The following is a 24,326-nucleotide window of genomic DNA, read 5'->3' as shown; positions in this document are numbered from 1 at the left end:
AACTACAAGTTCAATGTATTTAATAGAAGTAGAGCTATTAAGGTTATCTAGTTCTTCTTGTATAGACTTTGATAGTTTGTTTCTTTCAAGGGATTTGTCCATTTCACTCAAGCAGTTGAATTGATTTACATAAAGTTCATAATATTACCTCATTGTCTGTTCAACATTAAAAGAATCCATAGTATTGTTGCATCTCTCTAATCCCTGGTGTCAGTAATTTCTTTCTTTCTTTTTTTTTTTCAATCAGCCTGGCTAATGGTTTATCAATTTTATTGATCTTTTCAAAGAATCGGCTTTTTGTTTTGCTGATTTCTGTTTATTGTTTATTTTCTATTTCATTGATTTCCATTCTAGTTTTTATTTCTGCTTATTTTGGATTTAGTTTGCCCTTTTTGTAGTTTTTTAAAGTGGAAACTGTGGTCATTGATTTAACACCTTTCTTCTCTCCTAATATAAACATGTATTGCCATAAATTTCCCACTATGCAAAGCTTGAATGATATTGCACAAATTTTGATATGTTGTTTCCTTTTCATTTCTTTCAAAACACTTTAATTTTCCTGCAGATTTCTTCTTTGACCTATGGGTTACTTGGAAGTGGGTCATTTCATTTCCAATGTTAGGAAGTTTTCCAGAGATCGTTCTGTTACTGATTTCTAATTCCATAGTGGTCAGAGAACATACTATACTCTGTATGATCCAGATCTTTTTAAATTTATTAAGAACTGCTTTGTGACTCTTAATATGGTGTCTCTTGGTAAAAATCTTTAGTACCCTTGAAAAGAATGCATATTATGCATTTGTCTACCTGAAGTATTCTTTTATAAATAAATTGGATCACATGGGCTAATAGTGTTGTTTATATCTTATGTTGCCTCACTGATTTTCTGTGTACCTGTTCCATTATTGAGAGTAGGGTATTGAAGTCTTCAACTAATATTGTGGGCTTGTTTTTTTTCATTCTTGTAGCTCTGTTAGTGTTTGCATCTCTGTATTAGATGTCCATATATTTAGGATTGCTATGTCTTCTTGAAGGATTGACACTCTTTTATTAAATGACTATTTCTGGTCATATTCTTTGTTCTGAAGTCTCCTTCATTTAATATTAACAAAGTTTCTCCAGCTTTCTTTTAGTAGTGTTAGAATGGTGTATGTGTTTTCATACGTTAAATATAAAGATGCAAATAGATTGAGAATTAAAGCATGTGTCTTATAGGCAGCTGAGTCATGCTCATTTTATCCAATATGACCATTTCAGCCTTTTACTTAGGGTAACTAGGCAAACGTTTATATTTAATATGATTATTAATATGGATGAATTTTAGTCTATTGTACTGCTTTTTTATTTTCTATTTGTCTCATCGGTTCTTTTGTCATCTTTTCCTGCTTTTCTTTTAGATTATGTTTTATCTATTTTATCTTGCTTGCTAGCTTAATATCTATAATGTTGTGTTTAGCTATTTTAGTGATTTTTTTTAGGGTTTATAATACAAATCTTTATCACACAGTATATCTTCAGGAGCTTTAAGATGGTACACTTCCATATCTTCCCTCCTGACTTTCATGCTTCTTCATGCTATTATTATTTTTGTTTAAATTGTCATCTTTTGAAGAGATTGCATAAGAAAATCTTAATATTTCCCCATTTTGTTTCTGTTTTCAGTATTCCTTTGTGTAAATCCATATTTTCACCTACTATCATTTTCCTTACACCTGGAGGACTCCCTTCAAAATTTTTGTGGTGTTGGCTAGCTAAAAATAAATGCCTTCACTTTTCACATGTCTGAAAAGAACTAGTTCATCTTTGCTTCTGAAAGCTATTTTCATTTGGCATAAAATTCCATGTTGAAAGATTTGCACTTTTTTTCTGGTACTTTAAAAATGTTGTTCCACTGCCTTCCCACCTGCAGTTTTTTCCCCACAAGAAATAGACTATGATGCTTATCTCGTTCCTCTGTATGTACTATGTTTTCCCCCACTTTGGCTACTTGTTTTTTGGGGTTTTTTTATTATTATTAACATATAATGTTTTATTTGTTTCAGGGGTACAGGTCTGTGATTCATCAGTCTTACACAATACACAGCACTCACCACAACACATACCCTCCCCAGTGTTCATTACCCAGCCACCCCATCCCTCCCATACGCCCCCCCCCCCCCCCGCCATTCCAGCAACCCTCAGTTTGCTTCCTGAGATTTAGAGTCTTTTATGGCTTGTCTCCCTCTCTGGTTTCATCTCGTTACATTTTTTCCTCTCTTTCCCTATGATCCTCTGCCTTGTTTCTCAAATTCCACATATCAGTGAGATCATTTGATAATTGTCTTTCTCTGACTGACTTATTTCGCTTAGCATAATACCCTGTAGTTCCATCCACATCATTGCAGATAGCAAGATTTGATTTTTTTGATGGCTGCGTAATATTCCATTGTGTGTATATATACCACATCTTCTTTATCTAATCATCTGTCAGTGGACATCTGGGCTCTTTCCATAGTTTGGCTATTGTGGACATTGCTGCTATGGACTTTGGGGTGCAGGTGCCCCTTTGGATCACTACATTTGTATCTTTGTGGTAAATACCTAGTAGTGCAATTGCTGGCTCATAGGGTAGCTCTATTTTTAACTTTTTGAGGAACCTCCATAATGTTTTCCAGAGTGGCTGCACCAGCTTGCATTCCTACCGACATTGTAGGAGGGTTTCCCTTTCTCCACATCCTTTGTTTCATTTTGTTTCCTGACTTGTTAATTTTAGCCATTCTGACTGGTGTGAGGTTGGTATCTCATTGTGGTTTTGATTTGTATTTCCCCAATGTCGAGTGATGTTGAGCACTTTTTCATGTGTCTGTTGGCCATTTGGACGAATTCTTTGCAGAAATGTATGTCCATGTCTTCTGCCAATTTCTTGATTGAATTATTTGTTCTTTGGGTGTTGAGTTTGATAAGTTCTTCATTGATTTTGGATACTAGCCCTTTATCTGATATGTCATTTGCAAATATTTTCTCCCATTGTATTGGTTGTCTTTTGGTTTTGTTGACTGTTTCCTTTGCTGTGCAAAAGCATTTTATCTTGATGAAGTACCAGGAGTTCATTTTTGCCCTTGCTTCCCTTGCCTTTGGCAATGTGTCTAGGAAGAAGTTGCTGTGGCCAAGGTCGAAGAGGTTGCTGCCTATGTTCTCCTCAAGGGTTTTGATGGATTCCTGTCTCACATTTAGGTCTTTCATCCCTTTTGGTTCTATTTTTGTGTATGGTGTAAGGAAATGGTCCAGTTTCATTCTTCTGCATGTGGCTGTCCAATTTTCCTAACACCATTTGTTGAAGAGACTGTCTTTTTTCCACTGAATATTCTTTCCTGCTTTGTTGAAGATTAGTTGACCATTGAATTGAGAGTCCATTTCTGAGATCTTTGTTCTGTTCCATTGATCCATTATGTGTCTGTTTTTGTGCCAGTACCATACTGTCTTGATGATCACAGCTTTGTAATAGAGCTTAAAGTCCAGAATTGTGATGCCACCAGCTTTGGTTTTCTTTTTCAACATTCCTCTGCCTATTTGGGGGTCTTTTATGGTTTGATACAAATTTTAATATTATTTGTTCCATTTCTGTGAAAAAAAGTTGATGGTATTTTGATAGGGATTGCATTGAATGCATAGCTTGCTCTAGGTAGCATAGACATTTTCACAATATTTGTTCTTCCAATCCATGAGCATGGAATGTTTTTCCATTTCTTTGTGTCTTCCTCGGTTTCTTTCATGAGTATTCTATAGTTTGCTGAGTACAGATCCTTTGCCTCTTTGGTTAGATTTATTCCTAGGTATCATATGGTTTTGGGTGCAATTGTAAATGGGATCGACTCCTTAACTTCTTTTTCTTCAGTCTCGTTGTTTGTGTATAGAAGTGCAACTGATTTCCATGCATTGATTTTATATCCTGCCACTTTACTGAATTCCTATGAGTTCTAGCAGTTTCGAGGTGGAGTCTTTTGGGTTTTCCACATAAAGTATCATATCATCTGCAAAGAGTGAGAGTTTGACTTCTTCTTTGCCGATTCGGATGCCTTTTATTTCTTTTTGCTGTCTGATTGCTGAGGCTAGGACTTCTAGTACAATGATGAACAGCAGTGGTGATAGTGGACATCCCTGCTCTCAGTTTTCCCCATTGAGAATGATATTCACTATGGGTTTTTCATGGATGGCTTTTATGATATTGAGGTATGTATCCTCTATCCCTACACTGTGAAGAGTTTTAATCAAGAAAGGATGCTATACTTTGTCAAATGCTTTTTCTGCATCTATTGAGAGTATCGTATGGTTCTTGTCCTTTCTTTTCTTAATGTAGTGTATCACATTGATTTGAGGATGTTGAACCAACCTTGCAGCCCAGGAATAAATCCCACTTGGTTGTGGTCAATAATCCTTTTAATGTACTGTTGGATCCTATTGGCTAGTATTTTGGTGAGATTTTTTTGCCTCCATGTTCATCAGGAATATTGGACTGTAATTCTCCTTTTTGGTGGGGTCTTTGTCTGGCTTTGGGATCAAGGTAATGCTGGCCGCATAATATGAGTTTGGAAGTTTTCCTTCATTTCTATTTTTTGGAACAGTTTCAGAAGAATAGGTGTTAATTCTTCTTTAAATGTTCGGTAGAATTCCTCTGGGAAGCCATGTGGCCCTGGGCTCTTGTTTGTCGGGAGATTTTTGATTACTGTTACAATTTTTTTGCTGATTATGGGTCTGTTTAGGTTTTCTATTTCTTCCTGGTTCAGTTTTGGTCTCTGGCAATGCATCCATTTCTTCCAGATTGTCTAATTTGTTGGCATATAGTTGCTCATAATATGTTCATGTAATTGATTGTATTTCTTCAGTGTTGGTTGTGATCGCTCCTCTTTCATTCATGATTTTATTTATTTGGGTCCTTTCTCTTTTCCTTTTGATAAGTCTGGCCAGGGCTTTATCAATCTATTAATTCGTTCAGAGAACCAGCTCATAGTTTCATTTATCTGTTCTGCTGTTCTTTTGGTTTCTATTTCATTGATTTCTGCTCTGATCTTTATTATTTCTCTTCTTCTGCTGGGTTTAGGCTTTATTTGCTGTTCTTTCTCCAGTTCCTTTAGGTGTAGGGTTAAGTTGTGTATTTGAGACCTTTCTTGTTTCTTGAGAAAGGCTTGTGTTGCTATGTATTTTCCTTTTAGGACCACCTTTGCTACATCCCAAAGATTTTGAACAGTTGTGTTTTCATTTTCATTTGTTTCCATGAATTCTTTAATTTTTCTTTAATTTCCTGGTTGACCCATTCATTCTTTAGTAGGATGCTCTTTAGCCTCCATGTATTTGAGTTCTTTCCAACTTTCCTCTTGTGATTGAGTTCCATTTTTAAAGCACTATGGTCCAAAAATATGCAGGGAATGATCCCAGTCTTTTGCTACTGGTTGAGACCTGGTTTGTGACCCAGCATGTGATCTACTCTGGAGAATGTTCCATGTGCACTAGAGAAGAGTATGTATTCTGTACCTTTGAGATGGAATGTTCTGAATATATCTGTGAAGTCCATCTGGTCCAGTGTGTCATTTAAAGCCCTTATTTCCTTGTCGATATTCTGCTTAGATGATCTGTCCATTGCAGTGAGGAGGGTATTAAAGTCCCCTACTATTATTTTATTGCTGTCAATGTGTTTCTTTGATTTTGTTATTGGTTGGCTTATATAATTGGCTGCTCCCATGTTAGGGGCATAAATATTTACAATTGTTAGACCTTCTTGTTGGATAGACCCTTTAAGCATGATATAACGTCCTTCCTCATCTCTTATTAGAGTCTTTGGTTTAAAATCTAATTTATCTGATATAAGGATTGCCACCCCAACTTTCTTTCAATGTCCATCAGCATGATAAATTGTTTTCTGCCCCTTCACTTTAAACCTGTAGGTGTCTTTGGGTCTAAAATGAGTCTCTTACAGACAACATATCGATGGGTCTTGCTTTTTTAACCAATCTGATACCCTCTGTCTTTTGATTGAGGCATTTAGTCCATTTACATTCAGGGTAACTATTGAAAGACACGAATTTGGTGCCATTGTATTGCCTGTAAGGTGACTGTTATAATGTCTCTGTTCCTTTCTGGTCTGTGTTACTTTTGGGCTCTCTCTTTGTTTAGAGGACCCCTTTCAATATGTTTTGTAGGGCTGGTTTGGTGATTGTAAATTCTTTTAGTTTCTATTTGTCCTGGAAGCTTTTTATCTCTCTTTCTATTTTCAGTGACAGCCTAGCTGAAAGTATTCTTGGCTGCATACTTTTCTTGTTTAGTACCCTCCACTTTGGTTACTGGTAAGATTTCTCTCTATCACTGGTTTTGAGCAATTTGATCACGATGTGCCTTGTAATTTTCTTTATGTTTCTTGTGCTGGGGGTTGGTTGGATCTGTAGGTTTATATTTTCATCAAATTTGGAACATTTGGGCCTTTTTTCTTCAGTTGTGTTTTGTTTTATTTTGTTTTTTTCTGCATCCATCTGTTCTTCTCTTTAAGGATTCCAATTACACGTATATTCGGCCACATAAAGGTGTCCCACAGCTCACTGATACTTTTTTTTTTAATTCTTTTTTTTCTATGCATTTCATCTTTCTGTTGCCATGGCTTCCATTTAATTTCTATTAATAGTTGCTACTGCTATGTCTTCAAGTTATCTGATCTTTTCTCTGCAGTGTCTATTCTGACTTTAATCCCTTCCAGTATATTTCTCACCTCAGGCATTTTAATTTTCATCTCTAGAAATTCACTATGGGTCTTCTAGATTTCTTCCATGTGTCTACCTTTTGAGCAGGTGGAATATAGTTATAATAACTGTTTTAATGTTTTTTCTAACATTGTTTTAATGATAATTCTAACATCTGTGTCAGTTCTGGGTCAGTTTCAATTTTTTTATCCTCATCGTAGTTTGTATTTTTCTCTCTCTTTGCCCCTCTAATAAATTTTTATTGGATGCCATACATTGAAATTTTTACCTTTTGGTTGCTAGGTATTTCTGCATTTGTATAAATATCCTTAAACTCTGTTATAGAATGTAGTTAAGCTACTTCGAAACAGTTTGATCATTTCCAGGTCTTGCTTTTTTGAACATTTCAGGTCTTGTTAGGTGGGACCAGAGCCATTAATTATTCCTCACTACAGACACAAATCCCTCTGGGAACTCTATGCAGTGCCCTCTGAGTTGTGAGGTTTTCCAGCCTGGCTGGTAGGAACAAGCACTGTTCTGGCCTCGGGAAGTGTCCTCAGATGCATCTGTTCATCAGTACTTGCTAAATCCTTGAAGGGAACCCTTTGCAGATCTTCCATTCTCTCACTGTGAAGCTTTTTCCTCCCTGGCATTCTGAACTCTAACCACCTCTGTCTTACCCCCTCAGCTGTCAGGGAGTCCACCAGGACCCATGCAGGCTTCAACTGCCTTTGCTATGGCCTGAAAACTCTCAAGGTAGTAAGATGGATGACCATAGGGTTCATCTCATTTATTCTCCATCTCTTAGATAACAGTTTCCTTTATTGCCAGTGATTCATCGTCTTGAAAACTGTTGTTTCATATATTTTGTCCAGTGTCTTTTTGTTTTTTGTTTCTTGTTTTTTGGTGGTGGTTTTAGTCAAGCAGTATATCTAGTCCCAGTTACTGCATCTTGGCTACAATCAAAAGTCTAGATGTATGTGTTTTCAAGGTAATTTTCTTTTACATTGTATATAGATTATTAGAGAGAAAAGGTGGAGAAGATCATACAGTCTGATTTTCCTACAGTGATCAGTGACAGCCAAAGATGTAAGATAGCATTTAAGTCTTAAAGACCCTGTTGAGACAGGGTGAACAAAAAGAAAAAGACCTAGATGTCAGGATGTTGGAAGCTAAAGTGTGAAAGTGCCTGGGTACCTTGAGGCCAGCAGGTACTCTGTGGCTGGAACAGAGGTCAAAAACTAGGGCCTGCACAGCAAGATGCAGCCCTAGTGTCTTTGGTTAGGTCCAGCGTGTGTGTGTGCATGCATGCGTGTGTGTATAATTTTCAGTTGCCAAATACAAAAAAGGTTTCACATAAATGCAGATTTTCTTACTTCTCTTGAAAATAATCTGAAGTTCTGGACCACAGTTCCACAGTCTTCCATGGTATCCCTGAGCTGGAGCTGAGGCAGTGGATTGCCTCCCCTACATGGGTCATCCACTCTCCAGTTTGCCAGGTTATTGTGTTTCCCTCAGCTTGCTTCTCTCATTCACCATATTACTCCCCTGGCCCCCAGAGATACCTGAGTTTTTACTTTAATGCCCCAGGATGGGTTCCCTGGAGAGAGACTGCAAATTATCAGTGCTTATTTTTTGAGCTCAGCCTTTCCTTTCTTTCATTAGTCTCCCCCTTTCGAAATATGTACTTCATTTGTTCTTTCATCTTTTCATTTCTGACCTTTTCCTTCTCAGCCATCTGATTTCATTTTACTTACCTTTATTTCTCCACGTCATCTTCTCCAGCTGCCATAATAGTACCACAGACTGGTCGCTTAAGCAACAGAAATTTATTTTTTCAGTTCTGGAGGCTGGAAGTTCAAAATCAAGGTTCCAACAGGGTTGATTTTTGGTGAAGCCTCTCCTCCCAGCTTGCAGATGGCCACCTTTCCGCTGTGTCCTCACATGGCCTTTCCTCTGTGTGAGTATGGAGAGAGAGAGCTCCGTGCTGTCTCTTCTCTTATATGGACTACCAGTTCCATAGATAGAGCCTCCCCTTATGGCCTCATTTAACTTTAATTAACCTCCTTAAAGGCCCTGCTTCCACTTTGAGAATTAGAGCTTCAACCTGTGAATTTTGAGACAACACAGCTTAGTTCATAGCAGTCTCTATTCAGTCCTACGTATTATTTGATTTTGAAATTCTTTCGTCTGTGTCAAACTCTTCCACCATTCTTAGATATTCTAGAAAGGAGACACTGTCTTCCACTCTTTAAATTTCCCTTTTTTCATTGTTTTTGTATTTTCTTTCTCCTAACATTACTTACACTACTATGCACTCATTCATAAAGTATTTTATATTTTACTCCTATTGTTGAATTGTTTAGAAAGCACATTCCACATCCCACAGGTCAGAATATCAGAGCTTTTTTTTTTTTTTTTTTTTTTGGTATAGTTGCCACATAGTCAGTGTTTCATTAGTTTCAGGTGTACAGCATAGTGATTCGATAACTCCAAATATTATACTGTGCTTGCCACAAGGGTAGCTGCCATCTCTCACCATACAACACTATTATAGTCTCATTGACTGTATTTCCTGTGCTGTACCTTTTATTCCCATGACTATTCATTCCATAACTGGAAGCCTGGATCTCCCACTCCCCTCTGCTCCGGCAAACATCGGTTCTCTGTATTTGTAGGTCTGATTCTGCATTTTGTTTGTTTGTTCATTTGTTTTGTTTTTTATATTCCACATGTAAGTGAAGTCGTATGGGATTTGTCTTTCTCTGACTTATTTCACTTAGCATAATACCCCCTAGGTCCATCCATGTTGTCACAAATGGAAAGATCTTGTTCTTTTTTATGGCTGAGTAATAGTTTTATATAAAACTCCACTTAGCGTAATCATAGAGTAGTGTATAGCATCATTGAACCACTATGTTGTAGCCCTGAAACTAATATAACATTGTTTGTTAATTATACTGTAATTAAAAATAAACAAACAGTGTGGACTCTTGGGCTGCTTCCATATCTTGGCCATGGTAAATAATGCTGCAGTAAACATAGAGGTATATATCTCTTCAAATTAGTGTTTTCATTTTCTTTGGGTAAATATCCAGTCATGGAATTCCTGGATCATATTACAGCTTTCTTATGCATAAACTTCCTTCACCTTTCTGTGTCACTGAAGAATATCCTATTATTTCTACACACACGCACACACACACGCACATCCACACACGTGGTTTTCCATCTAATTTGATAAAAACTTTCTTTTTTATTTATTTTTTTGATAAAAAAAAATTTTCTGGTTTTTCCGAGGCATCTAGTATTTTTCTGAGAGATGTAAAATTGATTTTATTCTCTCCCTTCATCAAAATAAAGAAGGAACCCAACCAGCTAAAGGTTCATGTCTCTACATTATTTTGAGCAACTCCCTGCTTCTCACCCCCCAATATAATCACTTATATAGTGTGTCAAATGTTCTTTCAGGTCCTCATGTTGATCTCCTCTTTCAATTCCCACTGCCCCCGTCCTAAGTCAGAGCCTCATGTGAGAGCAGCTTTCTTATGGGCTCTTGTTTCTCATCTTTCCCTCCTGTAGTTCTGAAGTGGGCAAAGAGCAGAGCCGTGAGGACCGAGGACACATAATGGATATGCACGTGAAGAAGAATGAGCAAACCAGCAGAAAAGTCACCCTAATGGAGGTAAGAGGAAAACCAAGAGAAAGTTGTATCATAGAGTCAGCAGGGAAAGATTTGGGGAGGCATGGCCAACCGTGACAAATGCCAAATAAGTCATGGAGATGAAAAGTACAGCAAAGGGAATATAGTCAATAATATTGTGATACTGTTTTTGGTGACAGGTGATAACTCCACTTAGCGTAATCTTTGAGTAATGTATAGCATCATTGAACCACTGTGTTGTAGCCCTGAAATTAATATAGCATTGTTTGTTAATTATACTGCAATTAAAAATAAATAAACAGTGACAAATGCCAAAGGGAGGAGAAGTAAAATATGGACTGAAAAGTACGCTTTTGGGATTTGCAGCCAAGAGGCCATTTATGCCCTGCAAGAGGAGAGTTTTGATGAGAGTTCCAGAAGCATGAATCCGATTGTCTCCAGTACAAAGGAAGAGATGCTCAGAATAGATTGCTTCTCCAAGAAACTGTACTTCAGAGGAAAGGAAAAGCTGGTCAGCAAGCAGTAGAAAACACAGGATTTAGAGACCTTTATAGAGAGGAATAACGAGAGTAGGTACAAACGGAGAGGAAAGAGCCCCACGAGAGGAGCCACTCAAGATGCAGGACAAGGGGAATAATCCCTGGGGACCAGAGGAAATATACACATTAGAATGTGAAAGAAGGAGGGGTCACTTTTCTACTGAGACAGGCCAGTGAGGCAGACACATTTGTTTAAATGATGATGTTTTCTGGTGGGGGAAGGAATATACGAAGGCCACTGTTCTCTCAGTCAGGCACAGTGAAGTCTGTCTGCCAGAAGTGAGGCATTTCGGCTGTATCACAGCACGCTTAAAGAATTGTCACTGTACGAAAGCAAGATTCAGAATTCTGTAGATTTTAATTATAAAAAAACAGACTCATGATACCAAAATATAGCAATATAATCATGGGTTAAGGAATGATTTTTTATCCTTTGTAGCAGAATCAGAAAACATTTTGAAACAAATTTTAATAATGAAAACTTTGAAATGATACATGTCAAAGAGAAAAAACACACCATAAGCAAAATCTAACAAAAAATAACCCATGATGAGGAAGAATTTCCTAAAATATATGACACATAAAGAATTAATACCCTTAACATATTTTTTTAAAAACTCTTGAAATCAACAAAGAAGGAAAATTGACAAAGGGCATTCATAGGACAATTTTACCCTATTGTAGGAAAATTTTCAAGTATACATGCACCAACTCAGTAAAAAGGCTGTTCCTTCAAGCGGTGTTTTAAAGAATAGGAAGAAAAAGGGGTGCCTGGGTGGCTCAGTCGGTTGTGTCCAACTTTTGATTTCAGCTCAGGTCATGGTCTCAGGGTCGTGAGATTGAGCCTCACCTTGGGCTCTGCACTCAGCTGGGGGTCTGCTTCTCTATCTCTCTCCATCCTTCCCTCTCTCTCTCTCTCCCTCCCCCTGCTCGTGCTCTCTCTCTCTAAATTAGATGAGTAAATTTTTTTAAAAATAGGAAAAAATTGAATTTCTATAAATATAGAGTTGATTAAATTATGAAACCTTTATATAAGAGAATACCATGTAATATTATTCATTACATTATAGAAGTATTTTCATAGACATGGAAAGACGCTTATGATAAATTTTTAAGTAAAAGAAAGGTAATTATAAAATAGTTTGTATGTAACATGTGCAGTTGACTGTTGAACAACACAGGGGTTAGGGACGCCAACCCCCAGTCCATGCAGTCAAAAATCCACGTATAACTTTGGACTCCTCCAAACACTTAACAATAACAGCCTACTGTTGACTGGAAGCCTTACTGATAACCTAAATAGTTGATTAACACATATTTTGTACGTTATATGTATTATATACTGTTCTCTTACAATAAAGTAAGCTGGAGAAACAAAAATGTTACTAAGAAAATCATACATAAGAGAAAATACATTTATCGTACTATACTATATCAGTATTGTCAGTTTACAGCATCTGTGTACAAGACCAATCCTCTGTCTGTACCTCCATCATCACTGTCTTATCTGATATGGAACACTGTTGATTACTAACACTGACATCAAAAATGAAAGGATAGGGGCGCCTCGGTGGCTCAGTCATTAAGCGTCTGCCTTCAGCTCAGGGCGTGATCCCGGAGTTCTGGGATCGAGCCCCACCTCAGGCTCTTCTGCTAGGAGCCTGCTTCTTCCTCTCCCCCTCCCCCTGCTTGTGTTCCCTCTCTCGCTGGCTGTCTCTATCTCTGTCAAATAAATAAATAAAATCTTTTTTAAAAAAATGAAAGGATAATGTGAAAATTCATACTTATTTAAAGGTATAACTATTCATGCATTGATAACGAAGAAGCAGCAGTATGGTTGCTTTATGGTGGCCCAGTGTAATCAGTGTAATTGCTCCCCAGTTTCCTCACCTGTATAGGAATGAAAATGAATTGTTAAGGCATACAGTGTTGTAGTTCTATTTCATGATACTGATTGAAAACATTGTTACATTTAAAAAAAAATAACTTATGTGTGATGAAAGGCTGATAAGCCGTTTTTCTGATTAGGGGCGAGAGAGGCATCCTGTACTATAATGTAATTCTTTGAAAGAAAAGTTAAAAAACAGAAAACTAGGGGCGCCTGGGTGGCACAGCGGTTAAGCGTCTGCCTTCGGCTCAGGGCGTGATCCGGGCGTTATGGGATCGAGCCCCACGTCAGGCTCTTCTGCTGTGAGCCTGCTTCTTCCTCTCCCACTCCCCCTGCTTGTGTTCCCTCTCTCGCTGGCTGTTTCTATCTCTGTCGAATAAATAAATAAAATCTTTTAAAAAAAACAAAAAAACAAAATAGCGTTATTAATTTTACTACCTATCACTGCCTATGTAAGGGTAGTCTGTCCACTTCCATACAAGTGTTGCATATAGTGTTCTATACAGTGAATACTTAGTAATGAGATGACGATGACACAGAGTTAATTACATTTTCACACACAGACGTGCACACATACACAATAGGTAAGTTCATTGACTGTATGGCATGATTATCTACTATTCATCAAGTGGAAGTGGGTCGTCATAAAGGTCTTCATGCTTGTCATCTTCACATGGAGTAGGCGGAGGAAGAGGGGGAGGAGCAGCTGGTCTCGCTGTCTTGGGGGGTGGCAGAGGTAGAAGAGGAGGCAGGAGAGGCGGGCACACTCAGTAGAACTTTACAGAAATACGTTGTAATTTTTATCTTTTTTGCTTTCTCACTTCTCTGAAAATGCTTCTATATGGGGGGCGCCTGGGTGGCCCAGTTGGTTGAGCTGCCAACTCTTGGTTTCAACTCAGGTCATGATCTCAGGGTTCTGGGATTGAGACCCGAGTCGGGCTCTGTGCTCAGCGGAGAGTCTGTTCGAGATTCTCTCTCTCTCTTTCTTCCCTTCCCCCTGCTCTCTCTCTCTCAAATAAGTAAATAAATCTTTTAAAAAATGTTTCTATAGGGTACCAATCCTTTTTCCACCATTTGCTTTAGTTTCATTGCCCATATCATAGAAGGGTCCCAGTCGTAAAAGAAGTCAAAGCCATTTTGAATGATCAGAATCCTTCTGCTGGACTGTCTACTGTCCAGTGTCAGTTTGTCTTCTGGCACTGCTGCTTCTTACGTCTTTCCTCATCGTCTGACACACCGGTTCAGAGGCACTCCTCTCTATCAAGGTGTCTTCTGTTCATTCCTCTGGTATGGTGTCTGTCAATTCTTGAATTGCTCCAAGATCCGTATCTTGAAACCCTTCATCCTGCCCCCCAACTTTTTTGCCATATCTACCATCTCTTTCATGATTTCCTTGATTGGCTCTGCTATAAATCCTGTGAAGTCATGCACAGCATCTGGATACAGTTTCTTTGGCAAGAATCTACCATTTTGGTCTTGATGGCTCTCATGGCTTCTTCTGTAACAATGATGGCATCTTCAGTGGTGTAATCCTTACATATTTTCATGATGTCCTCTCTGTTGGGGTTCTCTTCCATAGCATTGACAGTCCTTTCCCTAGAGTGATGTGTGTAATGAGCCTTAAAGTTTCATATGGCCCCCCAAACTAGAGGCTAAATTAGAGACATTGTGTTTGGGGACCAGTAGACCATTTCAGTGCCTTCAGTGTCGAATTCATGGGGTTTTGGGTGGCTAGGAATATTGTCCAATATCAAAAGAACTTTAAAAGGCAGTCCTTCACTGGCAAGGTACTTCCTGACTTCAGGAGCAAAGCATCAATGGAATCAATCCAGGAAAAAGGTTCTCATTGTTCAGGCCTTTCTGTTGTACAACCAAAACACCGGCAGTTAGTCTTTACCTTTTCCCTTCAAGGCCTTGGTGTTAGCAGCCCTATGGATAAGGGCAGTCCTAATCATAAACCCGACTGCATTTGCACAACACAGTAGAATTGGCCTATACCTTCTTGCCTTCCTTAAATCCTGGCGCTTGCTTCTCTTCCTCACCAACAAATGTCCTTTGTGGCATTTTTTTCAGAATAAGGCACTTTCATCTGCATTAAAAATCTGTTCAGACAGATATCCTTGCTCCTCGGTGGTTTTATTAATGGCCTCTGGGAACTCCTCAGCTGGCTCTTGGTGGGCAGAACTGCTTCTCCTGTGATATTGACTTTTTTTAAGCCAAACCTCTTTCTAAAATTATCAAACCATCCTTTGCTGGTATTGAATTCTCCAACTCCGGATCCTCCACCTTCCTTTTGCTTTAAGTTGTCACATAATGATTTTGATTTTCTTGAATCATATTAGAGTCTATAAGTGCATCTTTCTTATATCAGTCCTATGCACACATGAAAGCTGCATTTTCAATACAAAATAAAAAGGTATTTTGCAGGGACACCTGGGTGCCTCAGCCAGTTAAGTGTCTGCCTTCGGCTCATGCACACACACACACTCTCTCTCTCAGATTAAGAAATAAAATCTTATAAAAAAGTATTTTGCAAAACATGCAGGGTTTTCATGCCTGCTGGTGTAGCTGCAGCAACGACTTCACGAGTTTCCTTTTCTTTTTTTACAATGGTCTTTATGCTGTATTCATTTATCTTGAAAAATGCAGACAACCACAGGTGTCAATCTATGCTAGGTATCTCAAGAAATTCAAGTTTTTCTGGTAATGTCATGACTTTTCTCTGCTTCTTGGTAGCACTTCCAGCATCACTGGTGACACTTGGCCTGGGTCCCATAGTGTTATTTAAGATTTACAGTATTACACTAAACACAGTGAAAAATATGCAGGAGCTGTGAGAGATCACTTTTTACTGTGATACGCAATTTACTGGAGAGACGAGCTGCTCACATGTATATGTTTCTGTATATTTTATGGTAGTAAATAATAAAAAAGAGACTAGTATCTATTTTATGAATTTGTGACATACCTTTTTCTTAGTTTTCCTTTTTATATCTCTAAGCTAGTTTGCAAGTTTTTTCAAGTTGTCACAAATCTCCAAAAACTTTTCCAACATACTTATTGCAAAAAATCTGGGTCTAAATGGTCATGCGTTTCAAACCTGTGTTATTCAAGGGTCAACAACGTGCCTAAAATATTGAACAATATACATTTAAAAAAATGTCAGTAGTTCCCTCTGAATGGTGGTGGTGTGGTGATTTTTTTTTCTTTCATTTTACTTTGTGTAGTTTTTAATTTTTCTACTGAACATATATTGATATCTACTACTTGGTCATTTCTTTTAAAATGAAAGTAATTCTAGAAATTTTCTTATATAGTCCATTCTTTCTACATTTGCAGAAACCAGGGTTTCAGAGTCACAGGTAGAGTGCCTGAACTAGACCTTGATCTTCTGGCTCCAAGTTCAGAGCTGTTTCTGTTCCATGGTGCTCAGTTAGCTCTGAGTGGATGGCAAGTGCTTACAGGCAGGGGCTCTACTATGCTCGCCTCCTTTCTCCCCAGTACTTAGCCTGGTGTCTGGCCAAGTCGTAAGCCTTCAGGGAATATTTACTGGATTGAATTTCTTGCAGGGCAGGGCCCCGTATTTTTATGAGTCTTATTTTTCACACGTAACATACACACAAGCACTAACCCAGTTTCATATTCATTTTCCAGAATCTTAGTATGCAGATTTTTCTTTCTCTTTCCATGTAATTTGCCTTGAAAAAGAAGGCCCTCACTTTGTTATTTTCTACCTGCGTTAGCATGTGGGGCCACATCATGAGGAGACACCTCGGAGAAAGACCGCATTTGAATTCGCTCTGGGGTCTTTCGGTTGGATGGCCTCTCTTCCCTTTCAGCAAATCTCCATCCACTGCCTCAGCTTTTCCGTCCCGTACTGTCAGCGCTTGTCGTGCTCACACACCACTCCCACGTCCCCCTTGTCAGAGGTGCGCCCTGGACGTCTCTCCTCCTTTCCCTCTCCTCTGTCCCTTTCCACCCTCTCATGGGCGGTCTTTGTCATCCTGTGTCCAGGGCTCCTTCCTCTTCTTAGTCCGATTCACTTCCCTTAAAGATATTATCTACACTGCCTACTTCAGCCTGTTCTAGTTACATTTCTCCAGAGGGTTCCCCCTCCTGAGGGTCCTCTGCCTTCTCTGTTTATTTTCAGAGTGCAGGCTCCACCTGATAAGTGTCACTTGTCCTACATCCTCTGCACGTGCAGGGTCCAGCTCGCTCACTTCCAGCTGTTCTTCTCTCCCTTCCCTTTTCTGTTTTTCTTCTTTGTTTTTGTGACCACTTTTACAAACGCCTCCTCCCACTCTGTTTTGCCTTGTTATTCCTCTAAGATCCTCTTACCCTCCTCACGGCCCCTTGCAGATGTTTGTAGGGTCTCTCAGGCACTTGTGCCCAGCATCCGTTTGAACCTTTTCTACTTTCTTTCACATTTTTCTTGGGCCCTAACTTGGGACAAGTTTTGTGGGCAGTCCATGTATGCACACAGGGGCAGAAGTGAATGTGACACCCTTTTGTGGCCCCTCGTGCCATGGCACCTTGGCACCCCGCATCTGTGCCATTTTACACTCTGCTTTAGGAGCTCTCGTGAGCCTCACTTGAAACGTTTTTGGACGTTTTGCATGCACTCCCCGCTTATCTGTGGTAGCTCTCTTCAACAAAGTTCAAGTCAGGAAACACAGACTGACAAAGGATTTCCCCCCCTCATGCGTAAATGTCGCTCATCAAAAAAGATATCAAAAAAGATAGCGTAACTATTTATTTAAGATCGAGCCTGTCCCTGAAAACACAAATGTTGCCCGCGCCTCCTGTGCTACCAGGGAAGGACCTCAGGAAGTGGTTAGTTAGCCTGCCCTCTCTTGGCCCGATGCTCCAGCTTTTACTTGTCTCAGGAGTGGTCAGTGGCACTGACCGCCACCCTAACCAGATTCTTAAGCTGCCTTCGTTTTCTCGGAGCCATCAAGCGTGAAGCCCTTTCTGTTCAGAGGAAGGACAGCAACATTTTTGTCTAAGTCTAGATACTGACCGCTGGTGTGTGAATAATGGCATTAAAGAGCGTCAGCTTCAACACCACCAGCTAGTTTTTGTGTACTTCCTACAGGGTCTCTAAGAACCTCCTTGTTTCATCCACATATTGGTTCTTGATTTTTCTTAATGGTATAATTTGCTTTATTTTAGAGGGGCATTCAGATGCATAATCAACCATCACTATCACATGCCATTTTTTGGATTTACTCAAAAATATATAATAGTAAAAATAGACACAGCCATTGACCAGATGGAAGAATGTTATTTAATAAGATGGTCTGTATCCTTTCCATTTACTAACCTTGGATCATCATCCGTGACAGTTTTTTTCCCCAGTGAGTGAACTTTACGAACTCCGATTGCCTGCTCTTAATTTCCGGAAGTTGCCCCAGGTTTGGAGTGCTTGATATCTGTATTTGAGAAGTGTATTTCTTTTTCACTTGTCAGTGCCAGAGCAGGCCGTATGCATCTGCTGATGCATCCGCTCGGAGATGTTAATAGTGTGATCAAGAAGCAAAGGTGATTTGTACTTTGGTCTTACTCGGGTGTGTGTGTGTGTGTGTGTCGCATGGCGTGTTTATTACCCATGCCATTGTAGGAGCACACCGAGGTTTGGTTGTGGGCAAAAGACATTGTTTAAGTTCATTGAGCACATTTTGTTTACTTTTCTCCTAGTAAAGAGTTCGCGAAGAATGAGGAGATGACCAAATACACAGAAATGAAATGACAGATTAAACCAAAAGGAATTTCTCTTCAGAGTCAAGAATTTTCAGATACTAAGGAAGAAAGGAAGGATCCACGACTTCTTGTCCTCATGAAAGAATCTAGAAAAATCAGAAGCGAGGTATAAGTAAAAAAGTAAATGTGGCCTTTTGACCTTCATTGTTACAAACCATTGTGATTGTAGTTGATCAAAGTATTGGTACTTGTATATATTAGTAATTACATCAGAATTACATGACCACTGTTGGAAAACCCATAAAGAACAAAACATAATTGCTATTCAACCAACATGAAGGAAAAGTGTTTACACTGTTAGGATGTCCATTAAGCAATCATTTAATATTATTATACCTGTAAGTGGTTGTGGGTGTGATGTTATGTTTAGAATATGAAGGTATGCTTTTGAAATTTAGCTTTGCTTAAGAGATAAGCAGCTTCAGAATATTGTGTATTCTAAATGGTCCCAGTGAGAAAGACATTAAAAGGGAGCAAATTTGTTTGTTTTGAATGGATCATACATGTAACTTGATACATAAAAACTAAACTGGCCTTTGGCTAGATTGACAGCAGTGTGTCAAATTTCTTTACTTTTTAAAAAAAGCATTTCATATTTAAGCATATAAGTCATTTGTAGACTTACATTGTTGAATATTTATTTTAGTCTTAACATTTGTTCTTAAATTATTACATTGCATTATTTATTGCTTGAGTTCCATAATTAATGGTGTTATTACTATGTGACTATATATTTTAAAGTGTTACAATAGGAAAGGTCTTTTTTTTTCTTGACTCCTTTCTCAACAATGTGATTATAAGTCTGTCAATAAAATATTTAACCCCACAAATGTGGTCAAAACTAATATAGTATCAGAAAACTTACTACCAAATTAGACAATTGAATCAATTAAAATAAGAAGTGAGAAAAAGTGTTGAGCATTGAGGTGTAAATTTTGCCCAGATGTATACCCGGTGTGAAATATCTTCTAGTAAAAATATGTTTGGCTCCTATCCCTGCACATGTTGTAGAGGAATGAACATTGGTAAACATGCCCCTGGTGTGTAGAACTTAAAGGGGGAGCATATGTGAAAGTGGTGAGTGGCACCCATGTTGGCAGAAGCCCTCAGTGATCAGCCCCGAAATCTGCTCCGGTGGCACCGAGCTCCCGTAGTCCTGGACCCACATGGCTGTCCTCCAGGTACAGCTGGGCCCAGGCAGTTGGAGTCACCCTTGAGCCAATTTATTTTGTCTGTCTTGTGAATGCACTTGGTAATTACAAAATAAAATATGCATCTCTCTGCAGCTTCAGCTCATAGTTTTGAAATATGTATTGATTCTCAGATTTAGGTGTTAATCACAAAGGATTTCAACAAGTTGCAGAAAGATTTTAAAACAAGACAGGGCGCCTGGGTGGCTCAGTCAGTTAGGCATCTGCCTTCACCTCAGGTCATGATCCTGGAGTCCCAGGATTGAGTCCTGCATCAGGCTCCCTGCTCAGTGCGGAGTCTGCTTCTCCCTCTGGCCCTCACCCCACTCTTGTGCTCTCTCTCTCACGCTCTCTCTCAAATAAATAAATGAAATCTTTTTTAAAATAAAAATAAAACAAGACGAATGTGGGGCACCTGGGTGATTCAGTCAGATAAGCCTCCGACTCTTGATTTCAGCTGAGGTCATGATCCTCAGGGTCACAAGATTGAGCCCCGCGTCAGGCTCCCTGCGCAGCAAGAAGCCTGCTGGAGATTCTCTCTCTCTCCCTCTCTCTGTGTCCCTCCCCCCACTTGTGTGCTCTCATGCTCTCTCTCTCTCTAAAATAACTAAATAATTCTAAAAAAATTAAACCAAGACAAATGAAATATGGCAGGGGAGTTAAATATTTGCTGAGATCTCAATGTTCACATGAAAAATAAAGGGTTATTTTTGTATTGCTGAAGACAAAAATAAGAATTGAGGCAAAACCAGGAAAAGTTGGTGTTACTCAAAACCCAGTCCTTTTCTCTTTTGTCCTGTTGACAAAGAAGATTCCAGAAAAGATTCATGAATAGATTAATAAAATGTCTTTATCATACTCTCAGACATGAGATGAGGCAGAGGACATCCTAAAAGTGCCCTCCAAGTAGAAGTCCAAATTATAGTCAAGTTAGAGGAATCAGACATGAGAATCTATTTGAAGAGTCTGATAGTGCACATTTTCTTAGTAACAAATTAGTTTTCTGTATCTTCATTCTAAAATTATTAAATTTTATCCCATTTTATAAAGTCTCTGTTCTCCAAACAAGTAACAATTTTTGACACTTTTTCTAGATCTAAATATATTTAAACCATTCTTAGAAATTTATTTCCCAATTGATTCTACTCTATCTTGAACATTAAAGTTTCTTCAGTATCAAAACTATACCATGAATAAGATTTGCAAAGCTAGAACAAAAATCAAGTTTGTTGTTTTTAAAGATTTTTTATTTATTTATTTGGGCGAGAGAGAGAGAGAGAGCACAAACACTGGGGAGCAGCAGAGGCAGAGGGAGAAGCAAGACTCCCTGCTGAGCAGGGAGCCTGACTCAGGGCTCGATCCCAGGATCCTGGGGATCATGACCTGAGCCAAAGGCAGATGCTGAACCAAATAAGCTACCCAGGTGCCCCAAAAATCAAGTTTAAAGATTTAAGACATGAAACATTTTACACCATGATATAAATTTATGTTTAAAATGCACATTTTAAGTGAAATCAATGTTTTTAAATGGCTAATACTTGTTACTTTTAAAACCTTGCATAAGGTTTCCTTCTAGAAAAGCAAATACTTGACCTTAATTTTATTTTTAAGTTATAGTAAAGTTTTATTTTAAAAAGACATTTTCTCTTTAGGAAGTTCAGCAAGAGTGTATCTGGGAAATAACTTACCATTTCATAGCTTCATATGACATGTCACTTTAATTGTGTATTTCACTCCAACATAATATTTTAGTATTTTTTTAAATTTATTTACTTACTTTGGAGAGGGAGAGATAGAGCATGCACACAAGCGGGGGGAGGGGCAGAGGAAGAGAGAGAATCCTAAGCAGGCTCCACACCCAGCATAGAGCTGTGGGGCTGGATCTCACAACCCTGAGATCATGACCTGAGCTGAAATCAAGAGTTGGATACTTCACCTACTGAGCCACCCAGGCGCCCCTTAACTCACAAATATTTTTGAGAGTTAGAAAGTTCTGGAACCTATAAAATTCAAGACCTTACACTTTTTTAAGAAGATTTTATTTTGAAGTAATCATACCCAACAGGGAGCTTGAACTCACAACCCCAAGATCAAGAGTCACATGCTCTACCAACTGAACCAGCCAGGGGCCCCAATACCTTACACTTTTATTTATACATATTTAAATAATTTACATCTGAGTGCCATATCTGTTAAGTAAATTATGAGAACACTTTTCAACAATCCAACTTTTTAAAGCTATATATTTGTTGATTTCTGCTTCATTGAACTTAATACAGAAAATATTCCCCAAATCTTCACTTTATGTATATGGTCTCATTTACTCTTCACATCAGACCTATGAAGTAGTTAGAATCTTCCCTTCCCTACAAACAGGGAAACCAAGATTTTGAAGGTAAAGTAATTTGTCCTAGTGCACACGACCAGTAAACATCAGCGCTTAGTTGTAAATGGAGGTTGTCAGACTCCACCAGGAGGTCTCTGAAGTGCTGGATCTCAGTTGCTGTATAGAGGAAGCCAGTAAATGCTTATTGTTGGAGACTCGAGCACACGCTAGAATAAAGAAGCAATTTAGATGTATCTACAACCACACTCAGACTAGAAAGATCTAATATGTCTTTAATACAACAGGCACCTAAATAAAATGAAATCTGAGTTAAAAAAAATTTTAAGCTCATAACTTGTTTGTCCCATAATTATTTTGGTAAATCTTTACTCCAAAGTCTAATTCTTACATTTTCTTAAGAAATAGATTCTGTGGAATCAAAGTAATACATGTACAGTAACGTATTATTCAAGAAACAGAAAGGCGCCATTCCAGTCATATAAAAGATAATAAAAACATCAAGAGTCACGTCAATCAAAAGGCTCTGTTGACTGGCAAACTCAAGCTATGGATGGACCCGATTATCTGCCGGAGAATTGATGTCAGCATCATTTAGGGTTAACAATGGACCAACTAAGCAGGAGCAGACAGCTACTCTCTGTAGAGACCCAGAAAGCAAACTTGGTAATGAGGCACCTCATTCATCATATCCTTCTGCTCTAATTATTAGAGTGAATAGGAAATACTTTAAGTTAAGGCGGGAACTGGATAACATAAAAACATTTGTTTTGTAAACACAAAGAATGCTTTTTTTCTAATGATCCTCTTCAAATCTACATCAGGCATATGTTCTCAGCACACTGTTTTCTAAAGTTGTTCTTCTAACACCTCAAATTCATTCTGATTATGGATGGGTCATTTTTATTATCTCAAAAAGGAGAGTAAGACTGCTAAGAGTCTACAATTTTAATTTCTCCTCTCAACCTAAAAAGGGTGGGGGGAGGGGCACAAGTACGTATTTAGCCAAAGTACTTGTTCCACCTCTGTCAGTTACATCAAGATGGCCCTAATATATATACTGCAGTGCCATTTCTAAAAGTCCTGAACAATCTAATTTTACCTATTCTAGTTCATTTTTTCTTAATTCATCACTTGATCCTTATCAAGAATTGTGAAAGAATATGGTCAAAGAAAATGTAGGAATGGTTTGTTTGTACAACCTTTACGTAAGTAAACTCTTCTATTGGCAGTCACTTAAAATTGCCTGGAACGGAAATTATTTGCTTAATGAAGATAAAGAAAAAATAAAGTCCAGAAGAAGGAAAGAGCAAGAAGGTGAGGAAAATAACTGTTGTCAAGACAAAAATTAACTGAAGCTTGAGAAAAGCAGTCATGAGACCAAAGGAAGGTTCCCTGGAGAAAAGCGTGGTAGCTTCAGTTCGTTTTTTTCAGTATTTTCAACCGACAATCAGTAGTTAATTTTATTTTCTATTGAATTTTTTCACAGGGCCATTTTATATAAATGTTCCACGTAATTTTTTCTGAGCCAGGGCTCTTCAATTTAAAGTAATTGGAAGATGGTTAGGCACGGTAATGTTGTTGACCATCCCTGCCTGTGCTGCTGAAGTTAATGTGCAGAAGCATCCGCAGATGCTACTTTTAGCAACTAAATATTTCCATGGTGGTAAAGAAATGTCAGTAAAATCTATGTACTTTAAGAACATCATATTCTTATTATACTTATCATGTGTGCAGGCCGAGTACATAATAAGCTAGTCTATAGCAGCTGTAAATTTCTGAGGATTTATCTAACCACAAATACATTGAAATGGGGAAATAGGGCTATATTAAACCATGCAAGATGCTGCTGGAGCTTTGCCATTTCTGCAACATCCTGTAATTAATTTATCATGACAGGTCTGGCAAACTGAAACATCCAATACACTTGCGACAGACTGTTATACCATAGTTGCTGGAGATCCTGCAGTCACATAAAGCAAAGGTAGATTTTTCTTCCAAACGTGAATATAGTACTATTGTATTTAGAATGCCCTATAGCCAAGGACAGACTTGTTGTCACTTTTGAATTTCAAAAAAGAAGAACGTGTAGACTATAGAACAGATCCTGGGCTGAGATAAGGAGTGTAGTCTGTTCTTTGTATTTTAGTCTGGTCTTTTCCTGAAGAGGGACGGCCCTGGGTAAGAGACTGATACAGTCCCCTCGACCCTTCCCATGGATGCGTGCCTGCTGCTAG

General features: G+C 38.5%; 1 protein-coding gene across 10 annotated transcripts in view; it reads left to right on the top strand.

Moving 5' to 3' along the window:
* AHI1 (Abelson helper integration site 1) overlaps positions 1-20,858 on the top strand; it is a 210,066-nt gene extending 189,208 nt beyond the window's left edge. For 7 of the 10 annotated variants that reach the window (XM_087865511.1, XM_087865510.1, XM_045814755.2 and 4 more), the window contains 2 exons: positions 10,287-10,389; positions 18,493-20,858. In XM_087865511.1, the coding sequence (XP_087721637.1) occupies positions 10,287-10,389; positions 18,493-18,495 (106 nt within the window). In that variant the 3' untranslated portion in view covers positions 18,496-20,858. Of the gene's footprint in view, positions 1-10,286; positions 10,390-18,492 lie in introns of those variants that run through there. The other 3 variants (XR_015726128.1, XM_087865512.1, XM_087865514.1) reach the window with 2 other exon arrangements.
* The last annotated feature ends 3,468 nt before the right edge of the window (positions 20,859-24,326 follow it).

This window comes from Ursus americanus, chromosome 11 (genome assembly GCF_024610735.1).
Source record: "Ursus americanus isolate L20-20 chromosome 11, mUrsAme1.1.p, whole genome shotgun sequence".
In the NCBI taxonomy this organism is placed as follows: Eukaryota; Metazoa; Chordata; class Mammalia; order Carnivora; family Ursidae; genus Ursus; species Ursus americanus.
Note: the sequence above shows the minus strand (reverse complement) of the source record. Positions and strands in the feature narration are given on the sequence as shown.